At 43.3% G+C, this 24,328-nt stretch overlaps 1 protein-coding gene across 5 annotated transcripts in view; it reads right to left on the minus strand.

The window, feature by feature from the left end:
- NCAM2 (neural cell adhesion molecule 2) overlaps positions 1 to 24,328 on the minus strand; it is a 1,466,086-nt gene that overhangs the window by 675,961 nt on the left and 765,797 nt on the right. For all 5 annotated transcript variants that reach the window (XM_069204093.1, XM_069204094.1, XM_069204098.1 and 2 more), the window contains exon 6: positions 2,277 to 2,394. In XM_069204093.1, the coding sequence (XP_069060194.1) occupies positions 2,277 to 2,394 (118 nt within the window). The remainder of the gene's footprint in view (positions 1 to 2,276; positions 2,395 to 24,328) is intronic.

Consider the following 24,328-nt stretch of genomic DNA (forward strand, 5'->3'; position numbering starts at 1 on the left):
TTAAACAAAAAGCTCACACACTCCCACTTGTCAAAGAAGCATAAGTTCAAGTCAGAATTTTTCGAGGTACGAAAAATTTCATCTCCGAATCTTAGATATTGATTTTAATGATGTTCTCCTTTCATTGTTGGATTATGGTAAATCGAATCTAACAGCAGTTCCTAATATTTACTTTTCTCTTCTCAGAGCAGCCCTACTTGGAGGAGCCAGGCATGCTAAAGGCTTCGGGAAATTCAACAATATCTCAGCCATTACGGTCTCAATTAAATGTCTTTTAGTCAGGACAAGGAGTAACCTCAAAATCTCATGCATCCTACTTAATGAACAAGACGCGGATATACAGAACTATCGTGACAATAAACTGGGGTCCTGATTTACAAAGATAAACTTGCACTTTCCTGTAAGTTTATGACTGTTTGCTATTCACAAAGGTTTTTAAGAGTAGCATCTTTACGATTGCGCAGTCTACGCACATAGGTATTTTTATGTGCAGAGACTCCGCGCTAATAAAAATACTTTTCGTAAATCCCTTTTGAGAATAGCAAACAATTGTAAACTTACATGAAAGTGTAAGTTTACCATTGTGAATCAGACCCTGATTGTTTTAGGAAACAAATGCAACCTGAGAAGTTTCAAAACCGTTCTTCTCAACACACGAACTTTTGAGTAGATAAAAAAAACCTACAGCAACACGAAGCACACTGAAATTGTGAAATGTCATACCACCATACATTAGAACACTGTCACCTTATGAAACGTTTAGTGTAGGTAAATGACATATCTTTCCAAACGTCACTGCCTTATACAATTGATACTTGTTTTGAAGCCTTGTAATCCACATACCATTATATACCTGTTTTATTTTCTGGGTAGTGCATGGTACGCAGGTCCTACATAAATGGTCTGTGCCACTTGTTTTTGTTCTGCGCTATTTAAAAGTTCTAACAAGTAAATTATAGGAACACCCACACCGAAATGTTGAATTAAATGCTTATATTTTCATATAACTTTAATTGATAGAGTTAATGGCAATACACAGGTTCTTATACCTTATTGTCTAAATCGAGGGTCTTGCTATTCAATGGGAATAACAATATTTTATCACCATAAATATGCCCATGATGGGCACAGTGAGGATCTTCTTTTACGAATTTTATTTGATCATGTAAAGTTCACCATGCTACACTGAATTGGCTAGCATGATTTTTTTTTTACATCTTGCACAAACGCTCTTTTTTGTAATCTTTTTACATCAACGACAAATCTAAGTATGTTGCCTCTCATTTATCTATGTCTGCGGTAAACAAATATCATTAACAAACATATATTTGCAAACCATTAATGATTCCCGGTCAAATTACTATGCTGATTTTGGCATCAATTTATTATATTGTACATACTTGCTTGTATAAGGAGTTTACAGACAATGTTTTATGATGAATATGAATATATTCATCTTAAAGTGTATGTTCGTAATAAATTAATTAACACCATGTATATTCTATTCTATTCTTTTATATGGTTGTGCTAAATCGTGTATTTTCTTTTTACACAAATAGGCAAAATTTCAGAACAATTTTCTGAACTGCAAATCTGGTCATAGCACTATATTTTAGCATCAAATATACCAGCTATATAAAAGCTTTGCCTTGGCCCAAATATATATATATTGCTTTTATTTGTCTGAAGGCCCACAAGTCTTGGTAATGGTAAAAAATAAAACGCATTTGGAAAATAAACTTAAAAGTGCAGCCAGGTCAATAGTTTCATTCATTAAAGCAGTAGGCAGCCAGGAACCATACTAATTAACACTATTTTGTGACTTAACCACAGCAAAGCACGCACAATGATGTTCATACACCTAAAGTACTTCCGTCATCCTTGAAATACTTGGCTAATCACGGCTCTTGTCTAGCCACTCATCTAGAAAGCATATTTTTTTGCAGAACATCTGATTTTAATGAGACGTCTGAGTGAAACCTGCTGTCTTTGCCGGTTCCGCTTAATCCTCATGTGACTGTGAACATTCTAGACTGCAAAACACGTTGAACCACATAAAGTAACTTCTAGCACTGACATTTTATGATAGCATGCTATTTATTTTCAATTGAGATGCTCATAAAGGCACACGGCTGCCTCTCTGTGCCATTCCACAGTGTGATCTGAATCTCCGTGCCAGTCCACAAGTGATCCTCTCCCCTAGTGCACGCATTTCCATTTTAAGATAGTCTTTGAATTATAAAGTAAAATTACCCGCTATATTGAAGTTAGATTACCTGTGCCAGCCAATTTGCGGTTCCGGGGAGCCGGTCGCTCGACAGAATAAAGTTATCACCTCTTGCCGATCGGCTGTGGCATTAAAAGACTTCTGTGGCAATGTAATAGCAGGCGGAACTAAAAAGACATTAAAAAATCCTCATGAGAAGAGCTTACTTTGTACAAACTAAAACTTGCAACATTTCTAGACACTTTAAAACCATGAAAGTGTCTCACATAGTTTGAGGTCAAAGTTGCTCTGTTAAATCATACTATTTTTCATTCAAAATTAAATTGCGGCATTCATTTCCTTAAAGTAAATCTTCTTGGATTTGAAGGAAGAAATATCACAAAATATGCTTCCCCGGAATATTTTCTATTAAACACAAATAATATAAAAAGACAATAGCTCTTTTGAATATATTCACAGTTTAATAAATGGTTGGTTGCATTAATAACTACGGAGATATTACTTTTGTTACTCACCTGCACACCAGTAAAATAAGAGAATAATAATTGCTAAATTTCATACTTTCACAGATATGCTTCATGTTCTGCATGCTGTGAAAGGCTTCATTTTTTAGCAGTGTAGAGGTTATGGAAAATTGATCAAGAATTTTTTAAAACTAGTAGGGCAGTCAGTTCAGCTGCTGTATTGAAAGTTTTAGGGCGATTCATCAAGCGGGATGAGAAAAAAGGGGGGGGGACAAAACGCCTTTTCCCCATGCAATTTCCATAGAGATTTTTAGACAGAACTACAGCCCGAAGCTCTGGACATAATTACACAAAATTTGACAGAAAGGTGGCTTTTAGTCAAGAAAGCACTCTTTTTGTGATTTGATGGAAATCTGTTCAGTAGTTTTTGAGATATTAAAGGAAAAACAAAATTATATATCTGGCCAAAGCCTAAGCACAGATCTCATGGTGCGATCTGAAGTGCCGGCAGCCATCTTGGGACCAATATACATAATAGCACTCTATTGAAATGCATTGTAGTGAATAATAGGTTTTGAGGATCTCAAAAAAGAGAACTTATAAAGGGTGACAACAGATTTGAGTTACTATATGAATCATTTGTTGATGGTAGTATACTACTTTTTGGAATTGTGGTGTGTTCAAAGTAGATTTTACCCTGTGAAAAAGCCTTCAGCTGTGATTTCATGAATCACGTTTGAGAGAAAACTCTTTTCTCATTATTTTCCCATAGATATTATGGAAGGTGGACCAGAAGCTACAATGAGAGCATTTTTCTGCAAATTCACACTACACACTACACTATTAGCCTCTAATTAAAACCTATTTGTTGGCATTTTAATCAAAGCCTATCTGTTGGCATTTGAAGAAGCAAGCTTTTTTTGGAAATTTTAACCAATGGTTTTGTTTTATGAAGGAGGGAGGGCTGGTTTTGGAAATGGGGTCTCTGGTTAGCAATCAGTTTGCACTCTCTCCAAGAAGGGACCCTCACTCTAGTCAGAGCAATGGAGATACACACTTAGACAACCCCTGCTCACCCCCTTGGTAGCTTGGCATAAGCAGTCAGGCTTATCTTAAAGGGAATGTGTAAAGTATTTGTACCAAAGCACACAGTAACACAGTGAAATCACCAAAAAATGGACACCACACCAGTTTAGAAAAATAGGTAATATTTATCTAAATCAAACAAGACCAAAATGGCAAAAATAGAACATACACAAGTCTAAAATAAAAAGAGTCTTACTCCATAGAAAACAATAGAAACGTTGTTGCTACACAAAGTAGCTGGTTTGATTAAAAAATAATGCCGCACGGTTGAGTGTGCATCACAAAAGTTAGCGATGCGTCCATTCCTTACTCGCTAGTGAGGCCATGTGTCATTTCTTCTTCGGTCGGGTAGGCGATGCGTAATTTTTCTCTCCCCCAAAAGAGCCATGCATTGATTTCCGGACAGGGCATCTCGGATCCACGAAGGTTCACGATGATTTTGACGACCAGTGATGGTGCGTGTGAAATCCGGCCGCACAGTGATGGAAAAACTGTGCTGTGAGGGGTTGTGTCGTCTTTAATGAGGCGAAGCAGGTGGTGCATCAAACCTTTCCCCGCATGACGTCCTGTTCATGGATTTCAGCCGTTGTCTATCAACTTTACCTCTCAAGGCCCCAGAGACTGGATAGGGCACCACTTGGCAGGGCAGAAGTCTCAGCAGAGAGTCCAGGCGATGGCAGAGGAAGTCTTTGATGGCCCTGAGACTTCAAAACAGGAGGCAAGATCAGTCCAAGCCCTTGGAGATACTTTACAAGCAGGAACATACCACAAAGTCCAGTCTTTGTCTGCTTTCAGGCAGAAACAGCAACTACAGGCCAACCCAGCAAAGCACAGTCACACTCAAAGGGGCAGTACTCCTCCTCCAGCTCTTCAGCTCTTCTCCTTGGCAGAGATTCCTCTTGGTTCAAGAAGTAATCTGAAATTCTGGGGTTGTGGGTCCACTTGTAACCCTTTCTGCCTTTGAAGTAGGCAGACTTCAAAGGAAAATCTCTGTTGTTCATAAGATCCTGACTTGCCCAGGCATGGCTCCAGACTCACACCAGGGGGTTGCAGAATACATTGTGCGAGGGCAAGCGCAACCCATTTAGGTATGATGGCCCATCAGGATAAGTAGGCTACACCCCAGCCCCCTTTGTGATACTGTCTAGAGAGGATTCACAAACAGAACAACTGTCAGTTTGACACAGACAGGGAATACACAAGCAGGCAGAGTCACAGAATGGTTTAAGCAAGGAAATGCCCACTTTCTAAAAGTGGCATTTTCAAACTGACAGTTTAACAAACAATGTAGATGTACTTTTAAATTGTAAGTTCAGAGACCCCAAGCTCCATATCTATATCTACTCTCAAAGGGACAATGTACTTAAAAGATATTTAAAGGCAGCCCCCATGTTAACCTATGAGAGAGACAGGCCTTGCAACAGTGAAAACTGAACTTGGCAGTATTTCACTGTTCGCATGTAAAACACATCAGTAAATGTCCTACCTTTAACATACAATGCACCCTGCCCATGGGGCTACGTAGGGCCTATTTTAGTGGAGCCTTACATGTACAAAAAGGGAAGGTTTGGGCCTCACAAGTGGGTACACTTGGCAGGTCGAAATGGCAATTTGAAAATACACAGACACTGAAGTGGCAGATCTGAGCCAAGTTTACATGGCCTACACATGTGGATAGTACACCAGTGCAGCAGGCCCACTAGTAGCATTTGATTTACAGGCCCTGGGCACCTCTAGTGCACTTTACTAGGGACTTACTAGTAAATGAAATATGCCAATCATGGAAAAGCTAATTACACATACAATTTTCACAGAAAGCACATGCACTTTAGCACTCGTTAGCAGTGGTAAAGTGCTCAGAGTCCTAAAGCCAACACAAAACTGGTCAGAAAAAATTGGAGGAAGGAGGCATAAAGTTTGGGGGTGATCCTGCAAAGAGGGCCAAGTCCAACACAACCCCCAACCAGCCTAAAGACAGGGAGCCCAATCAATACCTTGATGCACTTCCCTGATTTGGGTGATAGAACATGGACCCTGGCCCACAACTGCAGGGGCATGTACCAGTTCTACGCCTTCCTGAACCCAGTTGGATCCCTCTGTCCATACTATCAGGGCCCACTAAGCTAACCCATGGGGGACCCCTCTCCTCACCTGCAGATACCATCTGTGCAGCACCTAACCTTACTTTGCTCACAGATGTAGACCAACAAGTCTCTGGGTACGTACACTTCTTTAGCACTGGTCATTAGACTTTTGCTGCCACCATCTGAACTGGACTCAGCCCTCATGACTTCCTGCCTTCTCAACCTAAGCTCATGAGCCAAGAGCATGTATTTTTCTCTAAGAACAGCCTTCTCTGCTCCATCTTCATCCTAACATTCTCTAACTCGAATTGGTGCACTCTCTCTGCCTCTCTGTCCTGCAACTCCTCAGGAGTCGGACCTTTAGATAATACACTACTGCCTGTCTTGGAGACCCTCCCCCAGGCAGAACAGGTATATCCGCTACATTATGAACACTCTGTACCTCCTCATCCTCCTCCGCACCTCCTCACTCCAGCCTCCTTGGTTGCTACCCAGGCCCTCAATGCCTTTTGCAGCTCCTTCTTCCTGGCAGAACTCTTGATTGGGCAGGCAAGATCCTTACAAAACTGCTTCATTTGACCCACTGTATACTCCCCCAGTTTCTCCAACTCAAAAACAGCCTTTGTAGCCACAGCTGGTGCATCCCTAGATTGAGACATGTTGGTGAGTACTCAAAAAATACATAGTTCCAAAAGTAGTTCAGAGAGTTCTCAAGACAAGTTAATAAAATCACAATATGGAAGCGGAAAAAGTCCAAAAAGAGAAATGCAAAAACAAGTATTATGTTGCCACATAATGGTCTGCACTGAAAACAGTAGTATACACCAATCACTGTATGTCAAGTACAAATAGAAGTTCTATTCTCACCACTGATCACTGATGTTAGAAATGGGGTCTCAGGTTGGCAGTCAGTTTGCATTGTCCAAGCAGGAACCCTCACTCTCGTCAGGGCAATGGAGACATGCACTTAGATAACCCCTGCTCACCCCCTTGGTAGGTTGACTCAAGCAACCATGCTTCTCTCAAAGGCAATGTGTAAATTATTTGTATTAAAACACACAGTAAGACAGTGGAAACACTACAAAATGTACACAACACTAGTTTAGAAAAAAATATATTTATCTAAATCAAACAAGACCACAACGACAAGATTCCAAAATACACAAGTCAAGATATTAATTTTTAAAATAAAAAAAATCTTACTCCATAGAAAACAATGGAAATTTTGTTGTTACACAAAGTACCTAGTTTGCGTAAAAAATAAAGCTGCATGGGCGAGCATACGTATGTCTGAAATGTCAGTGATTTGTCGATTCCTTACTCGCAAGTGAGGCAATGCGTCGTTTCTTCTCCTGTCGGGCAGGCGATATGTAATTTTTCTCTCCCGCAAGAAAGCGATACCTCAGTTTCTGGATAGCGCACCTTGGATCCGTGCAGGTTCACAATGATTTTGATGCCCACCGACCGATGCGTGTGAAATCTGGCTGCACAGTGCTGGAAAAACCACATTGCGAGGGCTTGTGTTGTACTGGCACAATGCTGGTGATGCATCAACATTTTCCCCACTTGGTGTCCTGTGCATGAATTTCAGACTTTTTCTACCAGCTTCACATTTCAAGTGCCCAGGGACTGGATAGGGCACCACTTGGCAGGGCAGAAGTCTCAGCAGAGTGTAAAGGTGCTGGCAGAGGAAGTCTTTGATGGCCCTGCAACTTCAAATCAGGAGGGAAGCTCAGTCCAAGCCCTTGGAGACACTTCACAAACAGGAATATACCACAAAGTCCACTCATTGTCCTCTTTCAGACAGAAGTAGAAACTGCGGGCCAACCCAGCAAAGCACAGTCACAGGCAAAGGGACAGTACTCCTCCTCCAGCTTTTCAGCTCTCCTCCTTGGCAGAGGTTTCTCTTGGTTCCAGAAGTAATCTGAAAATCTGGGGTTTTGGGTCCACTACTTTTACTCCTTTCTGCCTTTGAAGTAGGCAAACTTCAAATGAAAGTTTTGTTGTTCACAAGCTCCTGCCTTGCCCAGGCCTGGCTCCAGACTCACACCATGGGGTTGGAGGCTGCATTGTGTGAGGACAGGCATAGGCTATTCAGGTGTAAGTGACCACTCCTACCTCCACTCCAGCCCAGACGGCCCACCAGCATATGCAGGCTACACCCCAGTTCCCTTTGTGTCACTGTCTCACAAGTCTGACCCAAACAGGGAATACACAAGCAGGTAGAGTCACAGAATGTTTTAAGCAAGAAAATGCCCACTTTCTAAAAGTGGCAATTTTAAAACTAACTTTACCAACATATGTATTTTTAAAGTCTGAGCTCAGACACCCCAAACTCCATATCGCTAACTGCTAACAAAGGGAAACTGCATTTAAAAGATATTTAAGGGCATCCCCCATTTTAACCTATGAAAGAGATAAGCCTTGCAACAGTGAAAAACAAATTTGGCAGTATTTCACTTTTAGGACATGTAAAAGACATTTGTACATTTCCCACCTTTAACATACACTATACCCTGCCCATTGGGCTACCTAGGGCGTACCTTTGGGGAGCCTTACATGTAGTAAAAGGGTAAGTTTGGGCCTGGCAAGTGGGTACACTTACCAGGTCAAATTGGCAGTTAACAACTGCACACACAGGCACTGAAGTGGCAGGTCTGAGACCTCTTTATAAGGCTACTCATGTGAGTGGCACAACCAGTGTTGCAGGCCCACTAGTAGCATTTGATTTACAGGCCCTGGGCACCTCTAGTGCACTTTACTAGGGACTTACTAGTAAATCAAATATGCCTATCATGGAAAATCCAATTACACATACAATGTACACAGAGAGCATATGCACTTTAGTACTGGTAAGCAGTGGTAAAAAGCCCAGGGTCCTAAAGCCAACAAAAACTGGGCAGAAAAAATAGGAGGAAGGAGGCAAAAACTTTGGGGATGACCCTGCAAAAAGTGGCAGGTCCAACAGCTGGAAACCATAGAATGTTGAATTTTTGGCCTCACTAATAGCGTCGACTGGAAGGTTGGCGCTCTAGTGGTTAGTTACATGCTGCATATAATGGCGGCTGGGGTGCAGGCAAGTAGTGGATGTGCGCCAAAGGCAAGGCCATCAGTGCCTGTCTGTCCCCAAATGGGACCAGAGGCCAGGAACCCTGCCCAAACCCAAACTAATTTGTTAAGCTATACCTCACAGCAAACTTATGCTACTTAGACCCTCGCCTAGGACTCAGATGTGAACACCTATCAATCTGGAAAACAGAGAAAATCGCTGTTCTGCCTGTACCTGTTCCTATAAGGCACAGGAAAGGCCCAGTGAGATGCTTTTACACCCCTCAAAGGAAAGTGAATTCTGGAAGATGGGCCTAATCACTTGTACATCCCTACCAGGTCATAAAAGAGAGATCAGATTCATCATAGAAGAAGAGCAGCCAGTTTCTTTGTTTTATACTGAAATCTTTCTCCATGAAAATGCAGGTCCTGACATTTTAATGGCCTTACCAGTGGGCTACCATATGTATAGACTGAACCAAGTTCATCCTAAAAGACGAATACAGATGACTCGCTGCCAGTCCCTAATTGTGAAAACATTCAGTTCACCATAACAACATCCGCCACCTGAACTTTCACTGGGGCTCTACTGTACTGACCCGCTTACTTGGGTTCTAAATTCATTAAAGCAATCCAGATGATGCCTACAAATGCTCAGAGGACTGGATAGTGCATGCCCTAGGTGTGAGTCTTCCAGTGTTCAAGGTATGTCAGAGACTAAACGCTATAACTGCTCCATAGTTTAATAGCCACCTTACCTCCCTGATGAAAAACTGTAAGAGACTTGAGAGGAAGTGGAGGAAATCCTTTGAGGTACAGCTAAAAACAGACAACAAATCTGCTGTTAAGCACTACTATGGTGAAATTAAAAATGGTTCAAGCTGCCTAATATGTGGAGAAAATGAACCAGACCTCGAACTCTCCAAAGTAACTGTTCAAGATCTTCAAATCCCTCACTACTGTTAAGCATGGTAGTATCCTTCTACCCCTCACTGTGGCTTGGTGCAATCAAGTAGCAGCCTTTTTTCCAGAAAAAGGTCACGGACATCTATGAGTCACTACAACTTAACCTAGCCAAATCTTCTCTCCAAATAGTTAACCCCATACCTTCCCCTATCTCAACATAATTGGTGCTTTTTCCAGGCATCACCTAGGAGAGTGTCCCTGCACTTATGCACAAAGTTAAGTCTGGCTCACCATTAGATCTATCTCTGCTGCATATTTTCACTAAGGGTCTGCAAAAATTACTTCCAACTATAGTTGAGGTACTTAACCTCTCACTTTCTTAGGGAGTAGTCCCAAACAAATGGAAACCTGCAGTAATTAAACTCCTGGTGAAGAAACCTCACTTAGATCCCACCTTATTGGGTAATTATTGACCTATTTCCTTTGTGCCTGCCATTGGAAAGATCCTAGAAAAACATGTTAATCAAACGCTTTTCAAGTTCCTTGAAGAAAATCGGCACTTATATTCCATGCAAGTGGGCTTTTGTAAACAGCACAGCACAGAATCAGCTCTTAAAGCAGTTACTGAGGAGCTCAAAACCATACTTGATCAGGGAGGACCATACGCAATCATTTTGTTGGACCTGAACGCTGCATTTGATTAAGTGAATCATATGACATTGATTGACAGACTTAAAGAAAAAGGAGTCCAAGATAATCCGCTTAAATGATTAACCTGCTATGTGAGGGACAGAACATTTAAAATCAGTGAAAACGCATGCTTTTCTGATGTTATGCCATCCAAGTGTGAGGCCCCATGGGGCTCAGCCCTTGTCAGCCAAAGATGTCTGCTGGAATCATATGGCACATCTGGATCTTGTTCCGAGAAAGAGCACCTCGTAGCTACTTGGTGCAAAATCACAATTGGAGACAAGTCTGGTAGACTGGAGGGCTTCTTCGTCAGTCTATGTTCAATTTCCTGGGATTGCGTAGCAATCTATCCAGGGACTGCTCAGAGGAGATTGATAGTGCTTAAAGAAGGGTATGTTCCATGTGATAGTCACTCCAGCCTTCTGAGCAGTGATCATTGTCCCTTTTACTGACTCTACCTTCCATGGCTCAACCTCAAAGGTAGCATAAACTTACTCCTGGGAAGTATATTCTTCACCATTACCAGATTTCCAACAGTGATGGAATGTCAGTTCACTCTGTGTACTCTGGACGTGCAGTCATTTTGTCTCCATGACTGTTGCAGTGTTTCAGCAAACCTGTTTCTGTGTCATTGACAGCCCCTCAACCTGGGAAATTAGTTCACCTATTGGCCAGTTCAAACATAGGGAGCTGGGGCTGACATGGGTTGTTGAGTGGAGTATCAGGAGGAATTCCCAGAGGAATGCATAGAGAGCACACTCCATATTTTGCAAATTGGTTAGCGCGATTCTGAGCATTTTGCTTAGAGAGTGCATAAATCGTTCTGCTTCTCCATTCGCCTGTGGCCAGAGTGGCGTGACCTTCCTGTGATGAATGCCTGGGACTGTAGGTATTCTGTAAGCACCTGACTCGAGAATGGAGGGCATTGTTAGTGCACAGTTCCTTAAGGAGCCCATGGGTTCCATGATCTTCTCCGACCTAGGTATTGTTTGACTTGCTGTCATCGAGTCCATTCAACTTCTGAATATTTTGAAAAGTCACCTATAACAACTAACATGTGTCTATCATTGGGAAGAGTTCCAAATTCTGCAATGGCTCTCTGCCACAAGAACTGTGGGATAATCTCCATGATGATGGGTGCTGATGGTCCCATCGGGCCAGCAGGTTAGCACAGTGGGCAGTCACAGTGGGCACTTACAAACTGTGCGTTCAACCAGGTTATCTAAACTAGGAAACCAGACCTTGTATCTCAGCCTGGACTTCATTTCGACTAGTCTTTGATGAGCTAGGTCATTGCTGGAGGGACCCCGGAACCACCAGATGAGAACATCTCAAGAGGCAACCTTCATTAGATGCTGCCAATTTTGTGCAGACGTTATGCTGTTAGTTTAATGTCAACCTTGCTTCCTCCGTGCGATAGGAGGATTTGTCAATTAGGGTGCACCATTTTCCTGAAGCTACACCTGAAACAGCAAACTGGAGACACTGATAAATAGCTGTGGCCTTGACGATCTCTGCAAATGGATTGTGGTCTGAAATTTTCCACAACCAACCGAACATATTCCTCCACTTCTTCCGCATACAACTCTTCATCTTGGGTGGCCGGTCATGCATGTCACAATAGATAATCTTCTGGATTCTGGGTTCAAAGGGCGATAAACAACTGTGAAATGATACTCCTGCAGTTGCAGAATCTATTTTTCAATCCTTGGCAGGTGTTTTGAGGGCGACCCCATAAACAGTGGAATTTAAGATTTGTGAACAGTATGAACAATGTAAGGCTGGCCATGTAGATACCGGTGGAAGTGACAGCAGCCCCAGTGTACGCCATTTGCCTCCTTTTCAATGTAGGAATACTGTTGTTTATTATCTGTCAGTGCACAGCAGGCATACACCACTGGAGGTCATTCCCGTTTGATCTGTCTTTGTAATAACACTACCACCAGACCAGTAGGTCTTGCTCCTACAGACAGTTCTGATTCTCAGGTAGGATCAAATTACACTACGGTGGTGTTGGCGGACAATGCTAGTTTTGTTGCATGAAAGGCCTTTTTTTTATTAGGTCCCAAGTTCCAGACTGTATTGGTCTTTGCTAGTTCTCTCAACTGTGTTGCTAGGTCAGTCAGATTTTGAATGAATCATCCACAATAGGTGACCATGCCTAGGAAACTTCTCACTCCCATAACTGTAGTAGATGCCAGTGCTGACTGGATGTCCTGGACCTTAAATGGGCTGGGTTGCACTTCATTATGGGAGAATCAATGTCCAAAGAATGCTATTTCCTTCTGGAAGAAGGCACACTTTTCTCTGTGAAGCGTGAGATTATTGTTGCACATTCGTTGTAACGTGACTCTCAGGTGATCAATGTGTTCTTCTAGCGAGGGGGCATGTACGAGTATGTCATCACTAACAATGAGGTCTCCGTCAAGGCCAACCAGCAGGCTTCCGATAGTGTCCTCAAATACCTCAGCTGCACTAGAAACTCCAAAACTGAGGCACTTGTACCTCCTTAGGCCCACATGGGTGGAGAAGATAATGATGGCTTGAGACTCTGGATCTAGGATCAGCTGGTGGTAGCTGGCTCGTAAATTCATCTTGGAGAACCACTTGGATCCACTCACTTATGCCACAATGTCATCCACGGTGGGCATTAAGCGATGTTCCTCCTTAATGGCCAGGTTAGGTAGGCACATGTCGATGCAAATCCAGACTTCCCTGGGTTGTTTGGATTTGTTCGTTATCACATTTGGGGACACCCATGGAGTTGGACTGTCGACTTTCTTGATTACATCAGCCTGTTCCAACTTATTCAGTTCCCCTCAACTTTCGATCTCAGGCAGAAGGCTATTATGCAGTATTTTAGTTCAACTGTTTGGATTGAGTTGTTGACGTGGAGATGTATTAGGTGATCTTTGAGGCAACCTATGCCTTCAAACACAGGTGCAAACTCTCTCACTAGAACATCCACACGTTCCTGGTGCACACCAAAGGTGAAGATGACCAGCTGAAGGCGCTCTGCAATTTGCCAGATTAGTAGCATTTCTGAACCACCTTTTGTGATATAGACTTTGGCATGAGTGGAATGAGATTCCTGAGCAATCTCTGTCATGAACACACCGGCCAATGGGAGTAGAGTTGTTGATTGATGTACAAATACTTGTGTGGAGGTGGTGTGCAGGATGGGCTGCACCGGGACTGTCTACATTACTGACTGCGCCATATTGTTAATGGATGCCCCAGTGTTGATCAGTACCTTCACATGATGACCCGGAAGCACTACATTGCATTTCGGGATGCGTTTTCAGGGATGTCTCTCTTGTTGCATAGAAGGTATGACCTGAACTGCCCCTTCAATGTCGTCATCATCCATGTCTTCCTCATCATCTGGGATGTTCAAGGTGTGCATAACATTGACAGGGTTTGTCTTATGTCCTTTCTGGGACATTGAGGAATGGCACACCTTTGCAAAAGGGTTTGGTTTGTTGCATGTCAAGCATCTCTTTCCTTCCGCTGTGTATGGGTAAAAGTACTAACCTCAGCATCCATAGCATGTTTTGGGCATTGTATTGGGCCTAGTGCATGTTTTCCTCTTTTCATGGGTTCTGGCAGCGACTGCATTGACAGGTTCTGTCTTCACTTGGCATTGCAATGCGGCTCCCATGTGCACTGCTCACACCTTGGACAGTTCTTTAGACGTACCCATTGTCAGCATGTCCGGCATGGGCATATGTAGGACTTGGTGAAGACTTTCTTGCAGCTTTACAGATGAACATACCTGGATGAATTGTGCTTGAAACTCATCGTTTACACCAAGTAGCATCCAGGTGCTGGCCGGATCTTTCAGGTGGACATAAGATGCGTCTACTGACTTGTCAGGTAGTTGTGTAGCTTGGCGCAATAGAAAATGTTGGTAGTCCAGGTTTGCCAGTGGCTCGAAGACTACATTTAAGGCTTGTTTTAGTGTGCAATATGTGAATGGCGGTCCTTCTTCTGTGACAGATTTCCCTAGGACCACAGCTGCGAAATATATTTTGAGGTGCTCCTCCCATTCTTTCCACTTTGTGACCATCAACTACGAATGGCTCAATTATCATCACAGAGATTGCTGCTGCTAGCCATTGTGCAACGTAGTCGTACAGTGGGATTCTTGAAATGCAGCATGTGCTCTTCTTCCCCAACTAACAGTCACCAATATTCACATGAGTATGGCACCACTACCACAGATAATGTTGTTCCTCCTGCATCATGCAATGCCAAATGTGTGTTGCTGGCCTCCCACAAATAATGAATGATGTGCCCGTACTGTGAGCTTTACACTATAACTCTCCAATAGGCAGACATTGTCGTGGGCTCCAGGACATGTGGAGGCTCTGGAAGAAATATAGCAGCAAATGAGGGCATGTTACCACCAAGTGATTGTAGGTTGCAGCCACAGCTCACCACTTATGGAGGCTAAACAAACAGAGCTCACATAGGCAATGGGATGATCAAAACTAGCAGGGAGACACCGCAGAACAAGGTCCAGGTTGTTGGACAGTGCCAAATAACTGAAGAAGAGCGTAGTGCAGCTCTACCACCAACAGAGCAGTAGGGAGGCAGCTGATAGCAGAGGAAGGGCTAAGGTGAGGTAGTGGGATCTGCCCACCATCGTCACCAGTTGTTATGTGTAAAGCTTATGCAATTTGTGTATCGGCTTGCTCTATAAAAGATTTACACACTGATAGGTGGTTGTAATGAACCATGAGGTGCGCGCCCCAGGCCCTTTTATTACCTTGTCCCGCTCCTTCATGGCCTGCACCAAGGGGAACACAATTGGAGGGTTACATGTCAGAATACCCCTCCCGCTCTCCATCACAGTGGGCTCACCCAATGACGCAACATATCAACCTACTGCACTGCCTAATGGTAGTGCAGCATGTCAGATATGTATTGTGTCTGTGAGAGGCCAGGCTGTACCAGTTCCCATGTGACACATGCGCAATAGAGTCAGTGAAGTGCTCCTATGCTGGCAGGGTAATATAACAGTTTTTACAGGCAAACAAACAATCTGTGAGACTGCTTGTTTTCATAACATGCCAAGCAAATAACAGCATATTGAGGTGGTGGATTGATACCCTGGTGCCCCCTAAAAGTTGCCACTGGCTGTTAGAATCTCAAGTGATATACTATACACATCTGAGGTGGAAAGAATATTTCCCAGGCAGTCCTGTATCACCGACCCCATGCCAAACAATCCACAGCGAAAAAAAATACCCATCATATATATGAGATGTTCTGGGGAGTAGTATAAAACAAATCATTATTCAAATCATCAAGAAAAAATAATTATAGATATTTTAGTAAAACACACATTGAGACTAAGGGCTTCACAACTGCCACACACCTCTTTACTTTTATTGATTTCAATCAGATATATAAAATAGCTTAAGCACTGTGCTTTAAAAAGAGGAACAAATACAAATTAAAAGAAGATCTTTTAACTATCGTTTGAATTAAAAACTTCCATGATATGAACCATTTTGTCATGTGGTACATAATGATTATTGATAGTGTGGTGATTAAGTAAGGTAATGTATGAACTTAGCATACAACCAATCTAACCACTGTGCTTTTTTATTTCCAGTACATCGTTTTATTTTTAAGGAATGGCACTATGAGTGTCCAATTTTTATCTATCCATCCCCTGTGAGTAAAATTTAAAGAGCTTCAACAGTAAGGCAATCAGACAATTGACCTAAATAGACCTTTGGGATGTTAATAAAACTGTTGCATGTACTAAATTTGGGTGACAGCATTGATCAATATGCAGAACTATTTCTTGCCTGCACAGTAGCTGTCAAATGTGTCAGCTATACCTAGGATGTAATATTCAATTAAATGAATTCATTATGTGAGGCCCAGGCATCCTTAATTTTTCATCTGCGCAATCTATTGTGCAGCACAATGCGAGTCCTGTAGCCTATTTCAGATTCAGGATTATATGCTGCAGTTTGCATGTCAGACACATCACATTTTTAGAAGGAAATTCAGACATTAGAAGTTGAACAGGAGATAAAGGCCTATCATTCTTCATCAAAGCTTCTGCAAAGCATACTAGAAAACAGTCATATATGAGGCCTAATCAAAGCTTTGAAAACTTGACACAGCTTAACCGTGTCAGATGTCCGAAGACCTGGATGCATAAAGCATACAAAATGCAACATATGAATATAAACTTGTCTGATTTTGAGAAGGGCAGTAAAAGAAAATCAACAAATATAGTGATTTGCTCATTTACATCTTCTACCACTATATATACTCGCCCTATATTGTGCAAACTGAGTAGCCTATTCACAAAGATATATTTATGCATGAGTAAATCCACACATGTAAATGTACTCTTACATTTTGTGGTATATTTACTACTCTTGGCTGCTAACTATCTTTGAGTGTATATTTACAACAAAATGTAGACTCACATATCTTCAACCCCTGAAAAAGCTGATAGAGTCAAAGTGTAAAGTTATTACATCCCAAAAGGACACAAACATCAGTAAAGGTGCTCCAGTTCAAACCCGGTGTAAGTTCGCATTTGCCTACTACTGGTACTGCTACTGCAACCCACCCATAAAATAAAAAAAATAATGGACATAGCCAATACGTCTGGCGTTGGTCACCAGCCTTTTAGTAATGATTGTTTTTTTTTTGTCATGTTTTTTGCAAAACGGTATTGTTTGGGCTGCCAATTAACCTTTGTGAATCTAAAAAAATACATTAGCTAAGGACAAAAATGTTTTTTGTTTCAAAAATCACACATTTCCACTGCACGCCTTGGCACTGAAGGGAACTTCTTTGTATGTGGATGTACTCTTTGTGAAAGGACAGTATGACGTAACTCATAGTGAAGTCAGCTAAAGGCTGAAGTGGACTGACTTATTGCCCTTCGATGTATGTTGAAGTGGGTGGAAGAAAAATGTGAATGATACAACAGACTAGTGGATGAAGTCTGACGAAAAACCCACATAAGTAACTATGGAATACACATAATTATAGTAAAATGAAAAGGTCCTGGTTAACCTAAAAATTATTAACTGGTCTGGCACTGGCAGGCAGCCTCTTGCCTTTAAAAAAGAATGTGATAAACAGGAAGGCACAAAAGAAAGAAATAGAAAAGAAAGAAATAAAGAAGGCAAGAAGGAAAGTGGAAAACAAGAAGGAATGTAGAAAAAGAAAACAAGAAGGAAAGATAGAAGGCAAGAAAGAAAGGAACAAAGAGAAAAGAAAGAAAAACAAAATACAGAAAGAGAAACATGAAAGAATGAAGGGAAGAAGGAAAAACAGAAGAAGAAAGTGGTAGAGAGGAAGAAAAAAGAAAGGAAGAAGGCAAGAAAGAAAGAAGAGCAGAAAGAAGCATGAAAGGAGGGGGAAGAAAGATGACAGAAATATGAAAAAAGAAGAAAAAAGGGAAGAAAAGAAAGGAGGAACAAAAAGGAACAAAAAGAAAAGTTAGACAAAACTACGATGGAAAAAATAAAGAAGAATAAAAGAAAGAAGAAAGACACGGACAGAAAGAAAGATAGAAAGAAGGTAAACATGAGGAAAGAAGGAACATAGAATGAAAGAAGGTAAGTGAGAAAGAAGGTAACAAATAAAAAAAAGGAAAGAAAGAGAGAAAGGAAGAAAGAAAGAAAGAAAGAAAGGAAGAAAGAAAGAAAGAAAGAAAGAAAGAAAGAAAGAAAGAAAGAAATAAAGGAAGGAAGAAAGAAAGAAAAGGTTGAAAGGATAGAGTACTGTCATGAGAATATTTTCAGAGTTTGTGTGAGGTGCTGTTTGTAATACTGATATCTTTCAAAAGACTCTTGGCCTGATTAGATTTCGGCGGATGGGTTACTCTGCCACAATGGTGATAGAGATCACGTCGGCCAAAATATCAATCCTATAGCAAATAATGCTATTGTGACGGAGTACCCTGTTCGCCAAAATCTAAACCATGCCCCACATTGTCCACAACACTTTCAGACTAGTGAAATAGCAGTAGCCAGATAAACAAAGGTCACTCCAATAGGGATTTAGAACATCAATAGCAGAAGACAGAAACTGATAAAGCAGGAATGCGTCCTTTACATCAAAATTGCCCTGCTATTGTTTCAGGCTATAAACATAATGGCAACACTATTATAAAGTAAGAACAAAACAATGGCACTTAGGGGAACTACATTGTGTGGGGATGTTCTCATTGTAAGAGAAACATCCAGTCATTCAAATTGAAGTTAACTAGTGGCTTAAGTATGCATACCACTGCTCCATGCTGTCTGCTGGAGTGGGAAGAAGCTAATTTTGAACAACACAGAAACAGACCAGTGGATGGAGAGAGGTGGCTGAAAACTGCTTTTGGTAAGTATATTGTACATATAATTTTAGAAAAATCAAAAGGCTAACAACAGACTTAAAAATTACGTTTATCCTGCCTACCTATGGTTTAAGGATTATTGAATAAAAGTGCAATTCTTCCTAATGTTTTCAGACAGTTTAACATAAAGCAGCTATAGAATATCCATCCCTTTATCGAACTTCAAACAATCATTAATAATATCCTGGTTAAAAGTGACATGTTCATTGGTCTAGATATAAACCCTTAGCAGCAGATGTGTTAGTTTGATTAAATCCTTGATTTATAAGATACCTAGCTCTTTGTGGCATGAATAATAAACAATACTTGAGGGTAGAGGGTAAACATGAAGAAAATAATTTTTCTTCATACTGCAAATAGGAAACTTTGGCATACCCCTAAATGTTGGTGCTATAAGAAGCAGTCAGAAGTCATTGGGTCTTATGCGTATTAAGGAAAGGCTTTAAAGGTTTACCACCTATGGAGGGAGTCAAGTTAAAAAGGGCTGCAACAGTTTGGGTAAGTGTTCATTTTTTGATATGTTGTCAACATTGGGTTACATCAAAGATTATGCCTAAAAACTAGAGACCATCAGAAGGTTGTTAATATGTAAGGTGATACCACATATGTTCTGAGTTTTTGTACCACAGCCCTATTGTCTGGGACTTAGAATAAATGATGACCAGATCAAGGTTGATCACAGAAGTTCACATGCTTCCACCATATTTTTCAAACTGTTGAGAGTGTGTGTCAATAGCACAGAGTCATCTGCATAGAACAATGCATGGGTGGAGATGGAATTAATCATAGGCATGTCCTGCTGTGCTCACCCGAGATTAATTTCAGTTTGTATATATGCGCAAAAATCAGTAGTGGGAAGAGGATGCAGATCTGGCATAACCCATGTTCAAATCTAAACAAGCTAACATATTCTCCATTGAGTCCAAACATAAACTTGGAAAATGGTTTACTATGTTGAATTCAAAGTAAATGAACCAACAATGAATCCAACCCCTTGCGCAAGAGCAACAGCAAAAATTTAGATCTGTTAAACCAATCAAATGAACATGAAAAGTCCATGAAGGCAAGATACAATGGGAAGTGGTTAACGATATTATATTTACCAATTATAAGATAGAGATTTAGGCTCTGCTCCATTGTACTGAGTCCCTCACTGAACCGGTACTGACAGGTGCTCAAGATGCCCTGCTCATTGGCCCGTAGTCTAATTATATGAAGGATAACTATGCCCAATACCTTCATAGTAGAGTCGATAAGTGCTATGGACCATTAACTTCATGGTTCTAAGCAGTTACCTTTCTTGAGATTAGGGACAATAATAGAATTTGACTGGGAGAAGATCAAATTAGTGTTGTTTAAAACATTAAGGGGGTCATTACAAAATTGGCGGTAAAAGACGCTTACCGCCGTGCAGAAGACCAACAACACACCGCCGCGGCCACGGAAATCCGCCACAGCTATTATGACCCACATCCCGAAATCCGACAAAATTCAGACACCCACACAAGTCCGCCACACCAAAGGTCAGTGATAAACTGGCGAAAACAAAACCTCCACTGTCACGCCAACAGATATACGCCCATGCTATCACGACCCACAAATCCACGTGGCGATCTTTCAACCACGGTATTCCATTGGCGGTACACACCGCTGCGCTCAAAATACACACACTTCTCCAAAACACCACCACATTGGACAATTCGAAAGACACACACCTGAGACACATACACACACCACTCCCACACACTCAATACTATATAAAACACACACCCACATCACCCACAAACCCCTACGACAACAATTGAGAAAGAAGCACAAAGAGAGACACCGCCATCCACAAACTAGCAGCTACAGACACTCAACACCATCACCCACACTACTTCTACGCACAAAACACCACACACCACTACATATCACCACACTTATCACCACATACACCACCCACACATCACCTACACCACCCCATGGCACGGCAAAGACACCCCAGGTTCTCGGAGGAGGAGCTCAGGGTCATGGTGGAGGAAATCGTACGGGTAGAGCCACAGCTATTTGGCTCACAGGTGCAGCACACCTCCATTGCTAGGAAGATGGAGCTATGGAGAAGAATAGTCGACAGGGTCAACGCAGTGGGACAGCACTCAAGAAATCGGGACGACATCAGGAAGACGTGGAACGACCTACGGGGGAAGGTGCGTTCCGTGGTCTCCAGACACAACATCGCAGTACAGCGGACTGGCGGCAGACCCCCACCTCCTCCCCCACAACTAACAACATGGGAGGAGCAGGTCTTGACAATTATGCATCCTGAGGGCCTCGCAGGAGTCGGTGGAGGAATGGACTCTGGTAAGTCAAATCTTAACTATCATATCCCCCACCCTACCTCCATGCTATCACAGACCCCCACCCTCGCCCCCACCCCTATCACTCCAACTCCTCCCAAATGTACCAATATCACAAACTACCCATCCCAACACCAAGCCCTGCATGCAAAAACAAAGCATGGACACCCATCACTAAAGCATGTCCACCGCACATACCCATAACACCCCCCTCAACCATCATCACACAAGGTCCCAAACAGGAATGCCAGCACTGGGGTACACAGTCACCCACCCATTGCACACCATGAAACACACAGATGCAATAATCATGCCTTTCCACCCCTGCAGGACCACTACCCAACGTCACCAGACAGGAGGGTCCAGACATCTCCACCCCACCCACAGAAGAGGCCCACAGTGATGACAGCAGCTCTGTCCAACTGGATCTAGATGACCAGCCCGGACCATCGTGGGCCTTGGGACAGTCGGTTCCCCTCACACAGGCACAGCCCACCACAGACCTTCCACCCTCTGGTAACACCAGCACAGCACCCACCCTGCGGGCCCATACCTCCGTCCCCAGGACACGTCAATCAGCTGTGTGTCCACCACTACAGGGAACCCAGGATAACCCACCACCCCAACAACAACAGGGACCTGGGGGCAGTGGTAGTGGGCACACGGTCTAGGGGACGGAGGCACAGGAACACAGGGAAACTGGGAGGGCTGCCGTGCGACAGGGGGCGGACAGGCCTAGATAACCCACTCTCCACGAGGCCCTCTCCTCCATCATGGGAGCATACCACCACTCCCAGGAGACTATGGTAATGGTACTGGCCAAGTTTCAGGAGACCCAGCGCCTGCAGAAGGAACAGTATTTGGGCTTCAGGGAGGATCTCAGAACCATCAGCACCGCCCTGGGCACCATTGTAGGGGTGCTGAAGGAGATACTGAACACCAGGAGGGACACTGTGGCACTCCAAGGGGCCCCTGACACTAGCCAGGACGATGAACTGCCCACCACCTCCGCCGGCGCTAGTGGACAGGAGGCACCGCCACAGGACCACTACACCAGCACCCCACCCCCTGCAGATGGAGAACCACTCCGCAAGCAGTCCCTGAGAACCAGGAACAAAACAGAGCACGATGCCAAGACCCCCGCAAAGAAATAAGACCACCCTGATTGTCATCCTACTGTCCCACTTTGTAACCCTGTCCATATTGGAACTGCCCCAGCTCCACTTCCTAGGCCCATATGGGCAATGCACCTGTGAGATTCATAGACTGGACTCTGCCATGGACAGTCCTCCACCATCACCCCTCACCATTTTACAACCCCCCCTCCAATATTTAGCACTTAAATAAACACCCTTGAAGCACAAAACAACCTGGAGTCAGTCTGTGATTTAGAAAATGTATATTAGCAATGACAGTGACAAAATGCGATCTCAAATGTAATGTCAACATACCTATGTCACACATCTCAAGTCCATGAGGAATCTAAGCAGATGACACATGTTGGAAACTACACCTGTGAAACCGTAATGGAAATGTACAACTCAGTTACCATATACTGGTTGAAAGCGACAGACAGGATAGAGGTAGAAGTGTGAAAGTACTTGTAGTAGGCAGGAATGTATTCTCACCTGTGTGTCACTGGAAATATTGCTGGATAACTGAGTCCCTGTTGTCAATGTCTTCTTCCTCTGCTTCCTCCTCATCACTGTACACAGGCTCCACAGCTGCCACAACACCATCATCTGGACCATCCTCCTGCAGAATAGGTACCTGGCGTCGCAAAGCCAAATTGTGAAGCATACAGCAGGCCACGATGATCTGGCACACCTTCCTTGGTGAGTAGAATAGGAAACCCCCTGTCATATGGAGGCACCTGAACCTGGCCTTCAGGAGGCCGAAGGTGCGTTCGATCACCCTCCTAGTCCGCCCATGGGCCTCATTGTAGCGTTCCTCTGCCCTGGTCCTGGGACTCCTCACTGGGGTCAGTTGCCATGACAGGTTGGGGTAACCAGAGTCCCCTAATAGTCACACCCGTTGTCTCTGGAGTTGACCCATCACATAAGGGATGCTGCTATTTTGCAGGATGTAGGCGTCATGCACTGAGCCAGGGAACGTAGCATTTACCTGGGAGATGTACTGGTCTGCCAAACATACCATCTGTACATTCAAGGAATGATTACTCTTCCGGTTGCTGTACATCTGTTCACTCCTGCGGGGGGGGGAACCAGAGCTACATGGTTCCCATCAATGGCACCTATGATGTTAGGGATATGTCCAAGGGCATAGAAGTCACCTTTCACTGTAGGCAAATCCTCTACCTGAGGGAAAACGATGTAGCTCTGCATGTGTTTCAGCAGGGCAGACAACACTCTGGACAACACGTTGGAAAACACAGGCTGGGACATCCCTGATGCCATGGCCACTGTTGTTTGAAATGACCCACTTGCAAGGAAATGGAGCACTGATAGCACCTGCACTTGAGGGGGGATTCCTGTGGGATGGTGGATTGCTGACATCAGGTCAGGCTCCAACTGGGTACACAGTTCCTGGATTGTGGCACGGTCAAACCTGTAGGTGATGATTAAATGTCGCTCCTCCATTGTCAACAGGTCCACCAGCGGTCGGTACACCGGAGGATTCCGCCATCTCCTCACATGTCCCAGCGGGCGGTGCCTAGGAAGGACAACAGCGAGCACAGAGTCAAACAACTCAGAGGTATGTACCCACAGTCTACACAAAACACGAAACATAATCCAAACAGTTGCCTGTATGTGTGTTGAGTCTAGGCCTAGGTATGTGTGACGCAGTTGAAAATGAAGCCATGTGGGCCCCTGAGATGGCGGCTGCCTGACCTCTAAAGTGGGACAATGGGATGTGAGGTAACTGCGCTGACGTTGTACACTGTCGCGGTAGGCGGTCGAAGACCGCTGCGCAATGCTGCATTGGTTAACATTGGACCCTATGGGTCCCAGGAGCCAATGACGAAGTATACGGGCGGTGATGGTACGCACCGCCGCGGACGTCACCGCTGCGGACGTCACCACCATTTAATATCTGTTTAATCACTCGATACCTGATCTTCGACAGGAGAGGAC

This window comes from Pleurodeles waltl, chromosome 8 (genome assembly GCF_031143425.1).
Source record: "Pleurodeles waltl isolate 20211129_DDA chromosome 8, aPleWal1.hap1.20221129, whole genome shotgun sequence".
NCBI lineage: Eukaryota > Metazoa > Chordata > Amphibia > Caudata > Salamandridae > Pleurodeles > Pleurodeles waltl.